Below are 19,959 nucleotides of genomic sequence, written 5' to 3'. Positions count from 1 at the left end.
CATCTCCTAGGCCATGGATAATGTTTCCCTGCAAAATCATACCTCCCAGGAGTGCTAGTCCAACAAGGTATGCAGGAGAACTTCTGCAATGTTTGAAGAGTAGGAGAGAGGTGCTGGTGAAAGTAAAGCTGTAAGGCTGAGTTGTATATTGTGCCTGAAAGTTCAGTCAGTCAGAACATTTCCTTTAAAAGGCAATGTTCCAGGTTCAGCACACAGTTTTATTCTGCCTGGAGGTTTCGTCATCTATTACCTTTATAGTACAACACATATGACTGTATTTTAATTTCATTTTATCAAACAGTTACTGTAATACAAATTCTTTTTTTTGTTTTTTAATTGTTTTTAAACATGAACACTATTCTACCAATTTTGCAGTATTATGAAAAGGATAGTTGCCACTCACTGTATAGTGGAGATGCTGAGTCGCACAGCAAAATGACTGTCGGAAAGTGAGCTTTCGCCCAACAAAACCTTCTTTGAAATTAGACAACGTACACGCACTCACACAAATACCGTGTGTGTGTGTCTAACTTTGAAGAAGGGCTTGTAGGCTGGAAGCTCACTTTCTAACAGTCTTTTTGTTGTGCCTATCTGTGACTCAGCATCTCTGCCACATGGTGAGTAGCCACTATTCTTCTCATAATATCGTTACAGTCCATCCTGGATTTTCCATTGTTTGATTTTACCAATCTTGTGTGTATTAACAGGAGAAAATGAAACTATAAAAGGATAATTAATAAACTAAACTTTTTATGACACTGTATACCATGTTAAACATTGTTAAAGGGAACTTACGAATAAAAAAAAAACTGTATAAAATGATTCCTTGTGCTTCAGACATGTGATTGTTGAATAGCTTATACAAAGTTGATTTCAAGACTTATCTTTTTCTTTAGTATGTACTTAATTTGCAAGCAAATACATTTTATATCTGCCTATATACAGATTCATATGGATGTTTTTCAGTACAGTTTCATGTGTATTTGAATTGCAGAGTTCTCCATATTGCATGAGGAAAGAGTCAAGTGAGAAACTTACAGGAAATGCTCAGTTTGAAGGATATGGAATAGACCTAATACATGAGATAGCAAACATACTGTGTTTCAATTACACATTCAAACTAGTACCTGATGGTAGATATGGATCATACAATCCTGAAACTAAGGAATGGGATGGAATGATGAAAGAACTCCTTGATCAGGTAATGAATTGTGTCACACCATTATAATTTTTATTTTCTGTGACAGTCATAGTAATAAAAGTTAATCATATTTCAGAAAGCTGACTTAGCTATTGCTGATTTGACAATTACATATGACCGAGAACAAGCTGTGGACTTCACAATGCCATTCATGAATCTTGGTAAGTTGTGCTTTTATTTTTGTGCCCTAACCTTTACATATTTAGATCCTTTACTGTCTCCAGACGTAACAAGGCCACCCAAAACATACTATGATGTTGTAGCACACTAAAATATTTCAGAAGTTCAACATTTTAACTGCAATTTATTATTGTCTTATGTCAGAGTGAGAAACTGTACTGCATACACAGACCTGACATCTGAAAATGCAGTTTATTCAGAGTTCACTTAATTTGTTTAAGTTGTGCTTTCATCATTATTAGTTCTTTTCAAAGTAATTGTTCATGTTGCATTTGGTGTGCTCTTCCTTCAGTTCTGACATGGAAGCTGGTGTGCACACAACCACAAATTATTTGGCAGAGTTCCTGTCCAAGCTCATACATACAGTGCCTTCATTCATTAGATTCAATCTGTTGCCTGTTTAAGATGCTTGTGTCATTGTAGTACTGGTCATCAAGATATCCCCCCTCCTTTCAATATATGATAATGATTCAGTTTTGATCTTGAGTGGTACTTACATTAATGCTCAAAAGTGAAACACATGAATTACTTTTTTAAGCACATCTTTTGTGTACTGTTAATATCCTAATTAGAGAGAACTATTTACAAGTGTTATATTATTGCTTATGCTTTTAGTGCTCATGCTACATACGAAGTCATAACACCAACTGAAAGTAGTGGTGGAATGGCTTATGAAAAGTACTAATTATGACCAACTTAGGCTTTATAATCCCTTTCTTCAAAGTAGAGACACACAGATGTAAATGCATTTCTAATGCTGTACCATGATTGGTTACAATTAATTTTGGGGTGTGAGGGAATGGAGTAAGGAAGAGTAGAGGAGAGGAAAATAGAATCAGTTAGACAAGAAAACATGGTGGAGAGGATGCATGCAACCACAGAGATACAGTAACTAAGGGCCATGAAACATAAGGCATTTATGCACCAGTACAGAAAAAGGTATCTGATCTGATTTTTTTATTTGGTCCTGTAGATTTAATTTTGTATGAGGAACATATATTTTATGCAGGACTAGTCAAGGAACACTGAGAGAGTACAAGGGATAGTATAGAGAGAGAGAGAGAAAGGGGAGGGGGAAGGAGGTAACTCCAAAACCAGTAAATGTGAGGGATTGAATCAGAACAAGAGATGAAAGAAGATATGGAGGATCAGTGATGGAAGGAGAACCAGGGACAGGCCAGGGATCATGTCAAACAGAAGGATTTACTTGAGCTACAGTTCCAAAGAGAGTTCGTTTTTGGGGTGGGGGTTAGTTGAGAAGTAAGTGTTAAAATTAATTGTACTGTAATGAGCAGCAAGCTCATCCACTGGGTCATCAACTTAAGCAGTGACTATTAACTTGAATGGCCTACAGGTTGGCTGTCATCACTACATCAGTGCTCCATAGTGCTTTCTACATTTTTAGTAGATGTTTAATTTTTTTTGTAATGTGGGGTAGCACTGTATGATGAGGAGAGTCTAATTAGCAGTAGTGTAAGGCTTATCAGGAAAATGAAATTTGTAGTGTATTTGCAAAGTGATTGCTTTTCCAGCCTCCTGAGTGTAAAACATTACCTATGGCAATAAAGTTGCAGACCTACAAGGGAAAAACATGTACTCCAATATGACCAGCTAAGCACATCAGGCACAAAATTATTCATCCTTAGGAAACATCATACTAATACCATGTAACACCATCTCTATCCTTGATAATGACCTCAATTTGGTGAGGAACTGAGTGCACAAGTTTCTTTAGATATGCCCTGTCCTTCCGAAGTCACCAAATTGTAAACAGTAAAGCTACGAAATTGTGGGAATGGTGGTAGTTATGTTTCATCTGCTGTTCCAGATGGAGTCAGGTATTTTTTATGGGATTAAGATCAGGTGATTTAGCAAGCCATTCAAGGTGCTTTAAGGTGTCTTGAGTGTTTGACAAATCAGGAATATATCTGTACAGCCCTCTGAACATGGCCATTGTCATATTGAAAGACAATGACAGTGTCCGAGAATTTTTTCCAGGAAAGAAAAGAAAATGTAGTAGTAGTAAGTAGTAGTAATAGTAATTATATTCATCCATGGAACACATCTACAAAGATATTGGACATATCATGGGTTACAGTTTCAAACTAGATAAAAAAAATTATGTATCATTTATACAGGCATTTACGTACTTAAAGCTTTAGTTCGACAAGTGTGGGTCAAGTACCTAACTATGACCGCATAGCAGGAACCATCATAGCATTTACTTGAAGTAATTTAGGAAATCCAAGGAAAACATACATCAAAATGGCCAGATGTATATTAAACCCTGAGTCATCCTGAATACCAGGACAATCTGTTTAAAACAGCACAACCTTATTCAATTTGTCATTCACCTACAAAACTGTCTTGTTTATACGTTCTAGTGAAGAATTTGTTCTGTAATGTAAAAAGATAGTGCTGCTCTGTTCACTGATTTCTCAACACCGATTACTGCACACACTACAAATACTATTCATACCCACTATCAGCTGACATGAGAATGATAATATTTGTAGAGGTAACAATGAATGCATTACTATCTATTAGTATGTAATCTTACATAATTAGCTCGTGGGGTAAATGAAGTTAACGTGTAAAAAATTAATTCCCCGCCCCCCCCCCCCCCACAATATTCATAAGATCTGTTTGAATCCTACACATGTGCATTTAGGAATTGGGGAGGAACCTACCAGTTGTTAAAAATGAGGGTCCCGTGTTACTTTGAGTATTCATGAAAAATTACATGTCACTCAAATGCAGTGGACATTAATAAACTGTTTTCAGATAAGCTGTGAATGTCAACTTAAAAATACAAAAGTTTAGATCAGAAAAAGCAAGAAATGGTGCACAATTAAAAAACACAAAATTCTATTTATGCTGGTCCATGCCAACACAAATTTACTGCCTTCAGTTGCTTAAAAATTGAGATACAAAACACATCAACAGCTAAACAGTGCTGTGTTACCCCTAAAACATAAACAAAACAATATGCTTACACACCCTACAACAATTTATTGTTGTTCTGTTACATGAGATGTACATGAGAAATTTATGGCACACACTATTCCAAATAGCACGCACAGGGGTGACAGTTGACATTTCACATAATACAGTAACCAAAGCAAGTGTGTATTTAGGTCTTACTTACTAAATATAAACTTCAAAATAGGAAGGTAAGAATTACAAGAAATTAATAGGCATAATCCTAATTGTTGTGTGGCTTATCAGAGTTAAAGTCACATGGGGCTGGGGCACTGGCAGTTATGATCCTCACAGAACACTGATAGTTATCATAACTTCTACTGAACTGAGGTGTGAGATGAGAGGCTTGAGGCTCACCTCATGCTCACCTGATGCTCACCTGATGCAGCTATTCCACTGCCAGTTAAAAACTTGACACTAGTGTACTGCGAGTAGTAGGTGGGGAGGCATGGCTGGTAATGACACGCAGCAGCAATGGCTGCCATGCCTGTGATGGTTGAAGAGAGTGTGAAGGAAGGGTGGTGGCAACATGTTCTTGAGTGGCATTGCTTATCAAAAATATGACAGGTGTGTGCAAGGCCATGTGTTTTTGCCATGTGGTCCTCTACTTGTAGCATTGTGTTCACAGGGGGCTGCAGAATGACTGAAAGCTTTCTTATTTCAACACTGCAGAAGTAACTCATTTTTTTTTTACTGGTAACTCACTACATAACCTTCCTCGTTATACCTGTATCTTTCTGCATTTACTGTCAATAACAGCAGAAAGTTACACACATAAATTGTAAAGGATTTTTAATACTTGTGCACTTCATCTTCACATTATTAGTCATATTATAATCCCTAGTATACATAATGTATGCTCATTAGCTTCATGTGTTGTGGTAAATTATCATCCCTTAATTCTTGACTACCATGTGCTGCTTTCTGGAGGTAATAGCAGAAAGTAAAACAAAATAAAAAGTTTTATTAGTCATTTTGCACAAAACAGAATATTCTGATACAACTTGTTCACTTCACCTTTATCATTAATCATCTTCACATTATTACTTATATTATAAACCTCAGTATTCATTATTTCTATTATATTAACATAGTACATCATTAGCTTTGTGCACTGTTTTAACCAGTTACAAAATAAAACCCCTTACCTTTTCTCAACCAACTATGAATGTGTGTACTGAATATTAAGATGCAGGAAGGAAGGAGGGTAACCAAAGAAAGCAAAAACATTTAATTGTTGTTTCTTTTGTCAATTTAATCCTTTAGTCCTGCAATCCAGCATGCCACACAGCATCCTGGCTTTTCTTCAACTGCAAGTGCTAGTCACAATTTCATTGCTGTATGAAACTAAGGCTTAACTGTCAACTAGATGTGTTAGTAACCCGACAGACATTACCAGGATTGCGGAACCTAATGGTATGCAGCTTTCCTTTCAGTGCCTAGATGCTGGTGTTGTGTCTGTCCTGGCCTTGAAACAAAACCTCACTACCATCAAAGTTCCATGATTAGGCCCCTTTCCCGGGCATGCTGTCAGTTTTAGTTTCACTTGTTAGACATGACAATTGAGCATAAAGGGTTTGTGCAAGCCCTAAAGCTCTCATATCAGTGAACCAAGGTGCCTGTAGGGCAGAAGGCTACTCGCCTCAGGATGCACACTGAAATTGTACCATAGCAATGAAACCTTAATTTTGATCTTCAAAAATGACAGTAATGAATCTGTTCAGGTACCAATATAATAGATGACAGAATAGATTGAGGCATGAATGAGACTGAAGAAAATGCCACAAGCAGCTCAGAAACTCTCTGGTAGCTAATCCACAACTTATACGTTATGAGGTCCTGGAGAAGAATAAGACACACTAACATGATATCATCTTAAAAAGGTAACATTTATCAAACATACACCTACTGATGATACAGTTCACAACCAGTGCCCATGTCTGTGGGAACCAAACTTATAGCTAACAAAAGATTGTAAAATCAAGCAAGGGGTTAAAGCCTTCTTCTTACTCAAAACTATAATGGTATGGAATGAAACTGTTAATAAAACAAGTTGGCTAATGCAGCTAAGTCTTATAAGTATAAAATAAATGTTCTACTTATAGAATTACAGTTCTTAAGAAGAGAGTAATAACCTCTTTCTAGTGACAGCATCTCAGAATAACTAGTGTAACCATTAATCTGATATAATAAAGTTATATACAGAACTTTTCCCTATTGAAAAGGGGAAATAAACTAATTTTCCTCTTATCTTAATGTTACTGCATTTATATTTCAGTCCACGCCTGTACCACCTCTAAAAGTTTCATTTAAGTGCATTGGCAGAAGATTCCCTAGAATATTGTCCATTAAAATATGTGATACTAATTTAAAAGATAATGTTGCACACATTACTGTCTACTGCCCAAGCAGCAGTCACTAGATGGCAATACACAACAAGAGAACCTAATGTTATGTAATCAGGAAACATTCAAGAAAGTGCTTTGCAGTTCAGAATTTTACATCCTAAAACAATACACACTATTGTGTCCTGTGCTGTCGACTTCTTCCTAGTCACATTTCGTCATTGCCAGTCGAAATGTTCAAATGTATTTGTCGATACAAAGTGTGACACGTGAAGGGAAATGACAGCAACAGCGCATATGGGAAGCTCGGGCACTGACAGCTAGCTGCAACAGAAGTGAGATACAGTGTGCCACCCAGCATTGAACTCTGAACCCTCAAGCCAGGCAGCTGCAGGCAGAGCTTGTGACTTCAGGTTGCAGCCATGCGGTGCAGCACTACGAAGGGCAGCATGGTGCTGAGAGGCAGGTTGGTAGCATGGCATGATGTAGTGTGGTGACCAAGATAGGGCAAGCGGTAGACAGATAGCTTGGCTAGGAGACTTGGCTAAAGCGGGCAGTAGCAGGCTGTGTCAACTGTATAAATTACGCTTGTGCACTTGGCCCATCGTGGCAGGTGCTGACTTCCTGTGTCGCTCTGTGATGTGAACTCATGGCATGAATCACATGCCACACGCATATGGACAGTGTTGGTGATGATGCTTGGACTCACAGTGTCACTCTCGGGTAGATCTGGCTGGATGACCATGACAGCACTGTTAGCTGGACTTTGACCTGCTGCGCAGCAGAAAGTGCAAGTGCGGCATGCTCCAGACAACCTGTACTTCAGTAACAGCAACAGCATGTCACTTGATCTTGTCACCAACCACGTAGCATTAAATGTGAACCAAAATTTTGTAGCCTCCCTTCAGATCAAATGATCGGGTATGGCATCTTCCGACACCAATTTGTACTGGCACTGGAATGGACAAGGAAGTGGGCATGCGACGAGGGTAGCTTCAAATAAAAACAAAAGAACTGAATAGGTAAAAATATGCTATATTGTAGTATACAGAGTACAAAAGGGTTCATCGTGGCTAGACTGTGAGGATGGTCGCTAGTTTGATTGACATTGAATAATAGAATAAGAAGAGGGAGAGAAGATGGTTTAGTATGAATTAGCTGGTGGCTGGTCAGGAAGAACAGAGCCAGAGACAGTGTGAATGGAATGGAAGAAAATCATAGTAACTGGTACAGTGGGACATATGCTCTGCCATACAGTCAAAGTGGTTTGCAGAATATACACTCCTGGAAATTGAAATAAGAACACCGTGAATTCATTGTCCCAGGAAGGGGAAACTTTATTGACACATTCCTGGGGTCAGATACATCACATGATCACACTGACAGAACCACAGGCACATAGACACAGGCAACAGAGCATGCACAATGTCGGCACTAGTACAGTGTATATCCACCTTTCGCAGCAATGCAGGCTGCTATTCTCCCATGGAGATGATCGTAGAGATGCTGGATGTAGTCCTGTGGAACAGCTTGCCATGCCATTTCCACCTGGCGCCTCAGTTGGACCAGCGTTCGTGCTGGACGTGCAGACCGCGTGAGACGACGCTTCATCCAGTCCCAAACATGCTCAATGGGGGACAGATCCGGAGATCTTGCTGGCCAGGGTAGTTGACTTACACCTTCTAGAGCACGTTGGGTGGCACGGGATACATGCGGACGTGCATTGTCCTGTTGGAACAGCAAGTTCCCTTGCCGGTCTAGGAATGGTAGAACGATGGGTTCGATGACGGTTTGGATGTACCGTGCACTATTCAGTGTCCCCTCGACGATCACCAGTGGTGTACGGCCAGTGTAGGAGATCGCTCCCCACACCATGATGCCGGGTGTTGGCCCTGTGTGCCTCGGTCGTATGCAGTCCTGATTGGCGCTCACCTGCACGGCGCCAAACACGCATATGACCATCACTGGCACCAAGGCAGAAGCGACTCTCATCGCTGAAGACGACACGTCTCCATTCGTCCCTCCATTCACGCCTGTCCCGACACCACTGGAGGCGGGCTGCACGATGTTGGGGCGTGAGCGGAAGACGGCCTAACGGTGTGCGGGACCGTAGCCCAGCTTCATGGAGACGGTTGTGAATGGTCCTTGCCGATACCCCAGGAGCAACAGTGTCCCTAATTTGCTGGGAAGTGGTGGTGCGGTCCCCTACAGCACTGCGTAGGATCCTACGGTCTTGGCGTGCATCCATGCGTCGCTGCGGTCCGGTCCCAGGTCGACGGGCACGTGCACCTTCCGCCGACCACTGGCGACAACATCGATGTACTGTGGAGACCTCACGCCCCACGTGTTGAGCAATTCGGCGGTACGTCCACCCGGCCTCCCGCATGCCCACTATACGCCCTCGCTCAAAGTCCGTCAACTGCACATATGGTTCACGTCCACGCTGTCACGGCATGCTACCAGTGTTAAAGACTGCGATGGAGCTCTGTATGCCACGGCAAACTGGCTGACACTGACGGCGGCGGTGCACAAATGCTGCGCAGCTAGCGCCATTCGACGGCCAACACCGCGGTTCCTGGTGTGTCCGCTGTGCCGTGCGTGTGATCATTGCTTGTACAGCCCTCTCGCAGTGTCCGGAGCAAGTATGGTGGGTCTGACACACCGGTGTCAATGTGTTCTTTTTTCCATTTCCAGGAGTGTAGATGTAGATATTTAGCAGAGGCCCAACTCTTACCTGTACTCAGAAGAGTTCTCTGGTGCAAATGATTTGTTTATTATCTAGGTCTGCTCATATATATATATATATATATATATATATATATATATATATATATATATATATATATATATATATATATATATACAGGGTGTTTCAAAAATGACCGGTATATTTGAAACGGCAATAAAAACTAAACGAGCAGTGATAGAAATACACCGTTTGTTGCAATATGCTTGGGACAACAGTACATTTTCAGGCGGACAAACTTTCGAAATTACAGTAGTTACAATTTTCAACAACAGATGGCGCTGCAAGTGATGTGAAAGATATAGAAGACAACGCAGTCTGTGGGTGCGCCATTCTGTATGTCGTCTTTCTGCTGTAAGCGTGTGCTGTTCACAACGTGCAAGTGTGCTGTAGACAACATGGTTTATTCCTTAGAACAGAGGATTTTTCTGGTGTTGGAATTCCACCGCCTAGAACACAGTGTTGTTGCAACAAGACGAAGTTTTCAACGGAGGTTGAATGTAACCAAAGGACCGAAAAGCGATACAATAAAGGATCTGTTTGAAAAATTTCAACGGACTGGGAACATGACGGATGAACGTGCTGGAAAGGTAGGGCGACCGCGTACGGCAACCACAGAGGGCAACGCGCAACTAGTGCAGCAGGTGACCCAACAGCGGCCTCGGGTTTCCATTCGCCGTGTTGCAGCTGCGGTCCAAATGACGCCAACGTCCACGTATCGTCTCATGCTGCAGAGTTTACACCTCTATCCATGCAAAATTCAAACGCGGCAACCCGTCAGCGTCGCTACCATTGCTGCACGAGAGACATTCGCTAACGATATAGTGCACAGGATTGATGACGGCGATATGCATGTGGGCAGCATTTGGTTTACTGACGAAGCTTATTTTTACCTGGACGGCTTCGTCAATAAACAGAACTGGCGCATATGGGGAACCGAAAAGCCCCATGTTGCAGTCCCATCGTCCCTGCATCCTCAAAAAGTACTGGTCTGGGCCGCCATTTCTTCCAAAGGAATCATTGGCCCATTTTTCAGATCCGAAATGATTACTGCATCACGCTATCTGGACAGTCTTCGTGAATTTGTGGCGGTACAAACTGCCTTAGACGACACTGCGAACACCTCGTGGTTTATGCAAGATGGTGCCCGGCCACATCGCACGGCCGACGTCTTTAATTTCCTGAATGAATATTTCGATGATCGTGTGATTGCTTTGGGCTATCCGAAACATACAGGAGGTGGCGTGGATTGGCCTCCCTATTCGCCAGACACGAACCCCTGTGACTTCTTTCTGTGGGGACACTTGAAAGACCAGGTGTACCGCCAGAATCCAGAAACAATTGAACAGCTGAAGCAGTACATCTCATCTGCATGTGAAGCCATTCCGCCAGACACGTTGTCAAAGGTTTCGGGTACTTTCATTCAGAGACTACGCCATATTATTGCTACGCATGGTGGATATGTGGAAAATATCGTACTATAGAGTTTCCCAGACCGCAGCGCCATCTGTTGTTGAAAATTGTAACTACTGTAATTTCGAAAGTTTGTCTGCCTGAAAATGTACTGTTGTCCCAAGCATATTGCAACAAACGGTGTATCACTGTATCGATGTTCCTTACATATTTTTATTGTGCTTTTGTTTCTCTCTCACCATTTCCTGTTTTATCACACCCCAGACTGCTTTGCTTTTATTCTTTGCATTGCATATTTTTGATCATTAGACGACTTTTCTGCAGCAGTCAGCACCTTCCTATAATTGTTTTTGTACCTGTGGGAAAGGTAACATCTCTGAATCAGTATTACTATTTCTCATCAAACAGAAATACTTAGGGTCTGGGAAGATTTCCTAGCACCTGTTTATAGAAAACGTTTCTACTGCTGTAGGCTCTTTTGTAAATGTCATTTCAGAGGTCAGTATAAGTACTATTGAAAATTCAGAAGATTTCTCATCTACATTGGTTTCTCTATACACTTAGTTCTATTGTGAAAAATCTTGCATTTTGATTTCTGATTGAAGTCTTTGGTGTGCTTTCAGTCTGAGGATTTTTTCCATACCTGATTTTTCCGTTATTATTCAGCAGAAATTATCTGAGTCCAAGATTACACCACACTTGTTCCTATCCATATTTGTGGGCAAATGGTCAATTACTATTGCTGTCATTGTAGTTACTATGTTGCAGTGTTGACCAACAGGGACATGCCAAAACCATGGAAGATGTTTATGCCTCCACACAAAATTACATTAATGTTTGCGGTTGTCACTTTATGTAGAACTTCTGTTAATATGTGTAAAAAAGAAAAAAGAGAAAAAAACATTCTTCTCACTAACTGTGTAGAGACCAGACTAGAAACAAGAGTCAATTGCTCTCTTGACTGCAACTGTAGCTGCTGAAGCAGGCCACAGGGATGGTTCATGTGACCCTATGGTGTCAGGGCCTGGTATCAATGTGTGTGTCACTATATGGCTGTATCACTTGCATACTGCTTACAGCATGTTCTGGCAGGATGTCTAAATACTACTTAGTGTCATCTGATACAGAGATCAGGTTCCTCCTCTTTTTATGCCCATACTTGCGGCGCAAGATTGGGGGGGGGGGGGGGGCACGTAGCCCACCCCTAACTCTCAGTGAAGGTAAAAAAATTAGTATAATCAGGTGTTTTCCTTTCAAGAAAATCATGTAAAAGTTGGTGTTACACAGGTGTCCAACAGGTTCAGAACTAGACCTTTTTTATGGTTACTTACAAGCTGCCATTCATCTTGCAAAGTATTAAAAATACTCTGTACCCTCGCGTCTTGCACCCCCCCCCCCCCACCCACTTTCCACTTACCCCTCCCTGCACAAACTACTGAATTGGTGCCCTTGGTGTTACTCAAATATAAACTCATTTTTGTATCCAAGTTTCCTGTGGAAGATGATCTTGGGCTCTACACTTTAGCAGCAATAATTTTTAATCCATTATAAGATGAAATTAGGACCAATAACTTACACATTACAAAACGATGATTAGCCTTTTAATTTGAGAATAGTTTCTTTGAGCAGGATTTAATGGTTCAGTTATAAATGTTGTGGGTGTTCTTAATCGATGGCTGATTTGTGTGACAAGATTTATGCTATGTCATGTTGCACAGCTGTAATTGTGAAGCCTAAGAGTTTTCCTGTTACATAAGTTGTGATACAAGATTCAGGTTGGAGTTTGGACTTTAATAAGTTGAGACTTATTGCATTCGTTAGTTCATAGTAATCTGGCCCTGTTTTCTCTTAATTGGACTGCAGGAAATGAAGTTTGCATAGCACTGTATTTGAGTATTCCATAGTAATTTGTTTACCTAAAAAAGACAAATTCCTTTATGATCCTGGCAGTAAATATTTTATCAGTTACCTTCACATGTTGTTGCATAGGATTTATAGCTTTGCAATTTTCGAAACATTGACTATGATAAACTGACGCTGCAGTGTTCATCTTTGTCACACCAGTTTAGAAGCTGTCACAAATGCAGCTAAGTAAAACATCAATGCAATTAATTTTTTGAAGTCCTACCACCTCTTCAGAAATCCTTTCTCTTTGGTGACAGGGTAAGGTTTAGTTTTCGTCAGTGATCTATTGCACTCAGGGAGGTCTTGTGAGGGCTACAGGCCCGTAAATTTCTACTCTGAGGTTTTTTTTTTCTTTATTTGTAGCGTCTCATTTCCAGTTTTCTATTTATCTAGTGCCTTGGGGACAAACTACCAATGCCAGGGTTCTGCTCAGGTGGTACCTACTTCTCTGATATGACATATGACATGTCGGATATAGAGGAATGTTTGATACGAGTGTTGGCTGTGATCAGTGACGTAGGAAAAGTGTGAAAAACACCATAAAGAATATGGCAACTGTAACATGATGTTGCTGGCAACTTTTATTTTGTTCAAGTGGGCTAAGCTACAGATCAGTCTGTCTCCACAATCAGTTTTTTGTGCTTGCATGTTCGTTGGGTTCACTAGCTAACAACAAAATTGTGAATATATGCACCAAAAGGTGACATAACAACACCCATTAACATTAAGTCACTGACCAAAGCTGATGACTCATACTGAACATTCCTCTTGATCTGATAGTCTCAGTCTGTCTAATTTCTTGTGAATTGTTGGGGATATGAGTTTGATCATTTCTACGGAAGGTTCCTTATTGAGCTCCTCATGCAGTGTCTGGATGCGCATGTATTGTGAAGCTCTCAGTATCCATCAAAGGACTTTATTTTGTAGTGCTGCATTTGGGTCTTGTTAGCGAAGTCCTGAGGCCCCATCATGTGCTCCCACAAAGGATGTTTGGTTGTACAATTGCCTTGTAGAGACTAATGTTTGTTGAGATGTTGAGTTCCATACTATGGAATAATGGCATCAGTTCCTTCGCCATGCCAGAAGCTTTAAGTTTTAGGTCTTGCATACATATATGAAAAAAAGGTGCCAATCCAGTGTCACTCTCAGATGCTTGACAGTTGAGCTCCGTGGTACCTCTTGACCTTGAATGTTAAGTCTTGCCCTTGGGTATCAGCACCCGTAGCTGAAACTGAGCCAGTGAGACTCAATTCACCTGGTGTAAAATGTACTGAGTCTCTTGTCAATGGGAGGCAAACACAAAGGACTATGGTCTAATAATCGTCGGCTGTTGGAATGTGTGGAGAATTATGCTGCTACTCAGGGAAATGGCTGGTATGGGAAGGAACACCAATTGCACTCTGTGTGTATGTGTGTGGGCCTCATTCAAAATGTTGAAAAAGACTATCGCAACAGTTGCTGTGGGATCAGTATGTAACCAGCTGCACATTGTGGCACACACTGGGATGGGACACATGATACCTGATGTCTGGTCTTGAGGTCATACTTGGACCACTCTGGTGTCTGGCAGAGAAGCTCAAAAATACCAGCCTCACTCGCATAGTTTCATAGAAACTCACAACCTGGAGCATTGTCTCCATTGTCTGGGATGACACCAGATTTTATAGTTCGTTCTGAGTTGAACGACAGTCTTGAACCAGAGATTGCAAAAATTCTCTGACTGTTTAGGCTCTGACTTCCTGCATTTGCTCCATAGGTTTGAGAAGTGTAGGGTCCACCTAAATGGACCAGATGTGCAGAACCTGCTACCCAGATATCTGACTGTATGTGGGGTGCACACAAGTCTTTTTTTTTTTTTTTTTTTTTTTTAGATCAAGCAACTTTGCATCTGGTCCAGATAATGACAACTGTAAGAGCCCCATAAATATTGGTGCAAAATCCAAAGAAGTGTCCCCCCACAGGTGATAGTATTAAAATCCTAGTGGTTAACTGCCAAAGCCTTCACAACAAAGTGTCGGAGAAAGTTTTTGAGAAAACCTCAGTCCACTAGTGGGTAAATTCCCAATCATACTATAATCATCAGAGATAACTTTAATCATCCAACAATCAACTGGGATAATTACAGTTTTGTGAGGGTCATGACATGACATTGTGTGAAAAATTACTAAATGTCTTCTCTGAGAACTACCTATAAAACATGATTCAGGACGCCACCCATGATGGATAGATATTAGGTCTAATGACAACAAAGAGACCTGACCTCATTGAGGATGTTTACATCGAAACTGGTATCAGTGACCATGAGACAGTTGTAACAACAATGATTACCGAAACACAAAGGCCAACTGAAATAAGTAGCAATATTTATATGTCCAGTAAACTAGATGAAGAAGCAGTAGTGTCATATCTCAGTGAGGAACTTGAAACTTGTAGCTCAGGATAGGAGCACATAGAGCAACAATGATTCAATTTTAAAAGAATACTTGACCAAGCACTGAATAGATATATACCCAGTAGAACATTGTGTGATTGGAGAGATGCTCCATGATATTCAGTCAATGTAAAGAAACTCCAAAAAGCGGGGACTACCACATAATAGGTGTAAAACAAAGCAGAGAGCTATAGATATAGAGACATGTTGAATGAAATGCATTTGGCTGTGAAGAGAACAATTCATGAAGCCTTCAATGACTTCTTGTTGTTGTTTTTGTTGTGGCCTTCAGTCCTGAGACTGGTTTGATGCAGCTCTCCATGCTACCCTATCCTGTGCAAGCTTCATCTCCCAGGACTTACTGCAACCTACATCCTTCTGAATCTGCTTAATGTATTCATCTCTTGGTCTCCCTCTATCATTTTTACCCTCCACGCTGCCCTCCAATGCTAAATTTGTGATCCCTTGATGCCTCAGAACATGTCCTACCAACCAGTCCCTTTTTCTTGTCAAGTTGTGCCACATAACTCCTCTTCTCCCCAATTCTATTCAATACCTCCTCATTAGTTACGTGATCTACCCATCTAATCTTCAGCATTCTTCTGTAGCACCACATTTCGAAAGCTTTTATTCTCTTCTTGTCAAAACTATTTATCGTCCATGTTTCACTTCCATGCATGGCTACACTCCATACAAATACTTTCAGAAACGACTTCCTGACACTTAAATCTATACTCAATGTTAACAAATTTTTCTTCTTCAGAAACGCTTTCCTTGCCATTGCCAGTCTACATTTTACATCTTCTCTACTTCGACCAAATAGCAAACCCCAAATAGCAATACTCCTTTACTGCTTTAAGTGTCTCATTTCCTAATCTAATTCTCTCAGCATCACCCGACTTAATTCGACTACATTCCATTATCCGCGTTTTGCTTTTGTTGATGTTCATCTTAATATCCTCCTTTCAAGACACTGTCCATTCCGTTCAACTGCTCTTCCAATTCCTTTGCTGTCTGTGACAGAATTACAATGCCATCGGCAAACCTCAAAGTTTTTATTTCTTCTCCATGGATTTTAATACCTACTCCGAACTTTTCTAATGTTTCCTTTACTGCTTGCTCAATATACAGATTGAATAACATCGGGGAAAGGCTACAACCCTGTCTCGCTCCCTTACCAACCACTGCTTCACTGTAATTCCTTTCGGCTCTTATAACTGCAATCTGCTTTCTGTACAAATTGTAAATAGCCTTTTGCTCCCTGTATTTTACTCCTTCCACCTTTAGAATTTGAAAGAGAGTTTTCCAGTCAACATTGTCAAAAGCTTTCTCTAAGTCTACAGATGCTAGAAATGTAGGTTTGCCTTTCCTTAATCTTTCTTCTAAGATAAGTTGCAAGGTCAATATTGCCTCATGTGTGCCAATATTTCTACGGAATCCAAACTGATCTTCCCCGAGGTCGGCTTCTACCGGTTTTTCCATTCGTCTGTAAAGAATTCGTGTAAGTATTTTGCAGCTGTGACTTATTAAACTGATAGTTCGGTAATTTTCACATCTGTCAACACCTGCTTTCTTTGGGATTGGGATTATTATATTCTTCTTGAAGTCTGAGGGTATTTCGCCTGTCTCATACATCTTGTTCACCAGATGGTAGAGTTTTGTCAGGACTGGCTCTCCCAAGGCTGTCAGTAGTTCTAATGGAATGTTGTCTACTCCCGGGGCCTTGTTTCGACTCAGGTCTTTCAGCGCTCTGTCAAACTCTTCACGCAGTATCTTATCTCCCATTTCACCTTCATCTGTATTCTCTTCCATTTCCATAATATTGTCCTCAAGTACATCGCCCGTGTATAGGCCCTCTATATACTCCTTCCACCTTTCCACTTTCCATTCTTTGCTTAGAACTGGGTTTCCATCTGAGCTTTTGATATTCATACAGGTGGTTCTCTTATCTCCAAAGGTCTCTTTAATTTTCCTGTAGACAGTATCTATCTTACACCTAGTGAGATAAGCCTCTACATCCTTACATTTGTCCTCTAGTCCTCAATGACTTAGCATAAATAATATTGTTGAGAGATCTGTAACAAAACTCAAAACAATTCTGGTCATGTATGAAGGCTGTTAGTGATGCCAAAGTTAGTGTCCATTCACTGTCAGTTGAGACAGGAACTGAAATTGAGGGTAACAAAGCAAAAGCAGAAATGCTTAACTCTGTTTTCAAATATTCCTTTACAAAGGAAAGCCCATGATTATTGCCCCAATTTGATTCGTGTACAACTGAAAATATGAGAGAAATAGATATTAGTCTCAGTGGAATTGAGAAATATCAGAAATGGTTAAAACTGAACAAAGCTCCAGGGGCCAATGCAATACCATAGTGAAAATGGGGGGCCGGGGGTTCAGGATGTCTGGATAAACCCCGCCCGCCCCCCCCCCCCCAAAAAAAAAAAATCTCCTAAAGGAAATTATACACAACATAGTTTCTGTGTAGTGAAATTGAAAGGTATTTTAATTTTCAGTCGTACAATGAAAAAGACATACGCACTATTAGTGGTCATCAAGGTCTACAGTAGATTTAAACTATCTATACATCCATAGTACTATTGGGTATTGCTTATCTCTATTTTAGCCAAGACCAGTTGTTGTTATTGTTTGAGCTCAGTTATTGTTATGCAAATCAGTTCAGTTCTTACTTACAGCTGAATTTAATGTAAGTGCTACCACTTATTGTTTCTGTGCTGTGTGTTTTGTTGTGATAGTTTTTTAATCATGGATAAAATTGTAACAAGAAAGAACACGAAAATAGATTTTGATTCATCTACTAGCATTATGGTAAGCTAAAAATTTGTACACACTAATATAATAGCCTAATTACATATCTATAGCAGTTTAATGTTAGCACTGGTTTCATTCTTTGGAGGGTGGTAGAACTTTGAGGTGGAATATTTGAGTATTTCACAAGGCAGCAGAGAAGCAAACATCATTAGAAATGACAAATTAAAATCAGTGCATAAAAGTACACTTGGATTTGTCTGTGTCACCCAAAGAGCACAGTAATTAACAAAAATATTGCCCAAACAGTGATGGTTGCATTTCTTTAAGAAACAAAATTACTCAATATTCTATTAGTAGCCCAATCTGGTCACCCAAGCGGTCCTCAATTATGAAAACCAGCCCTCATATGGAAAAATGAAAAGGGGTTTGTGGAAAGTGGAAGAGGTATGGGATGACACCAGATTTTATAGTTCGTTCGTTCCTAGAAGATTTTTTTCAGCGGGCTGCTTGAATTCATCAGATCTGACTGCACTCTGTATTCCTTCTTTCCCCTTTTGTCCAAAACCTACTTATGCTCTTGTAATACAGTAAGAACTGAGACCAGCAGTTACCTGCGCAATTAAATCTTAAAATATGCAGGCATTCATGCATCATCAAATGACAAAATGTGCACAGTTAAAGGAAAAACATGCAATCTTTTGTTGTTTTGCATTTTATTTTATTTTAAAACAATGTACAACAATCTGTTTTTCCAAATTCTCCACCGACTTGGGGTAGCTCTACTTGTTAGCATGCTGAGCTAGCAATCCCTGGATTCAGGCGGAGAGTGGGTTGAATCCATCTGCCAGCAATCTTAAAAATGGTATTGTGTGGTTTCTTGTTTTCAATTTAGGCAAACGCCAGGGTTTTCCATTTTCAGTTTAGGCAAATGCTAGAGTTGGTCCATACAATAGGCCACTACCAATTTCTTCCAAATACCTTTCTTTCGTGAAAGATTCCAATTCCTTTAAAGGTACTGCCCCTTTGCTTAAATGAAAAGAGCTACCGTGAAGATAAATCATCTCTTCGGAGACCCCTGGCACTAAAAGCCATATGATAAATAAATAGTAATCCAAATTCTCCACATTTAGGCTCATCCATTTGTCTGCCAGGACATTCTTTAATGCAGAAAATAATCTTTCTTACATTGCAGGAAGTGAGAGATACATACATAAATGAGGAAAGCTGGGAAAGCGTAAGACTGAATAATTACAGATCCTGTGCATTACTACAACCAAAAATTGTACTAACTTCTCTGTCAAACAGAGATCTCTTTACTCCAGAAGCCCTGTTAGTAATAATCACACATCCAAAAAATTAGTGCTCGTCCATTTCTGATCACTTCCTCAGCTCATATCCAGACTGAAAGAAGAGAAGTGTAAAATGACATTGGAGCATGAAGGGAGATTGATGAATGATTTCCATGTACCTATGTACAGGAGGGGTAGCAGAAGTGACCCACAAAATTATTGACCAATACCCTTGACATCCATTTGTTGCACATTCTTAGAATATATTATCAGCTGAAATGTAATGGAGTATCTCGAACAGAATGGCCTCCTCCGTGACAACCAGCATGCATTCTGAAAAGCTAGATAATATGAGCCCCAACTCACACTTTTCTCACACAACATACTGGCAGGCACAATTCAAGGCAGTCCGGTAAATGCAATATTCATGAGTTTCCAAAACACATTTGATCAAGTATCATATCTATGACTATTCTCAAAAGTATAATTGTATAGGGTATCAAGCAAAATTTGTGACTGGATTGAGCATCTTTTGGTAGGAAGGCCACAGTAAGTTATCTTAGACAGAAAGTCATTGACAGTCATAAAAAGTAACTTTGGGTGTGCCTCAGAGAAGTGAGTTAGGGCTCTTGTTATTCATGTTGTATATTAATGACTTGCAGGCAATATTAATAATAACCTCAGTCTTTTTGCAG

At 40.2% G+C, this 19,959-nt stretch overlaps 1 protein-coding gene across 1 annotated transcript in view; it reads left to right on the top strand.

Annotated features, from left to right (window-relative positions):
* Window positions 1-19,959, top strand: part of LOC126249735 (glutamate receptor ionotropic, kainate 2) — a 222,570-nt gene that overhangs the window by 117,873 nt on the left and 84,738 nt on the right. The window contains exons 10-11 of the mRNA XM_049951412.1: window positions 995-1,201; window positions 1,278-1,362. Coding sequence (XP_049807369.1) covers window positions 995-1,201; window positions 1,278-1,362 — 292 coding nt within the window. The remainder of the gene's footprint in view (window positions 1-994; window positions 1,202-1,277; window positions 1,363-19,959) is intronic.

Source organism: Schistocerca nitens, chromosome 3 (assembly GCF_023898315.1).
Source record: "Schistocerca nitens isolate TAMUIC-IGC-003100 chromosome 3, iqSchNite1.1, whole genome shotgun sequence".
Classification (NCBI taxonomy): Eukaryota; Metazoa; Arthropoda; class Insecta; order Orthoptera; family Acrididae; genus Schistocerca; species Schistocerca nitens.
Note: the sequence above shows the minus strand (reverse complement) of the source record. Positions and strands in the feature narration are given on the sequence as shown.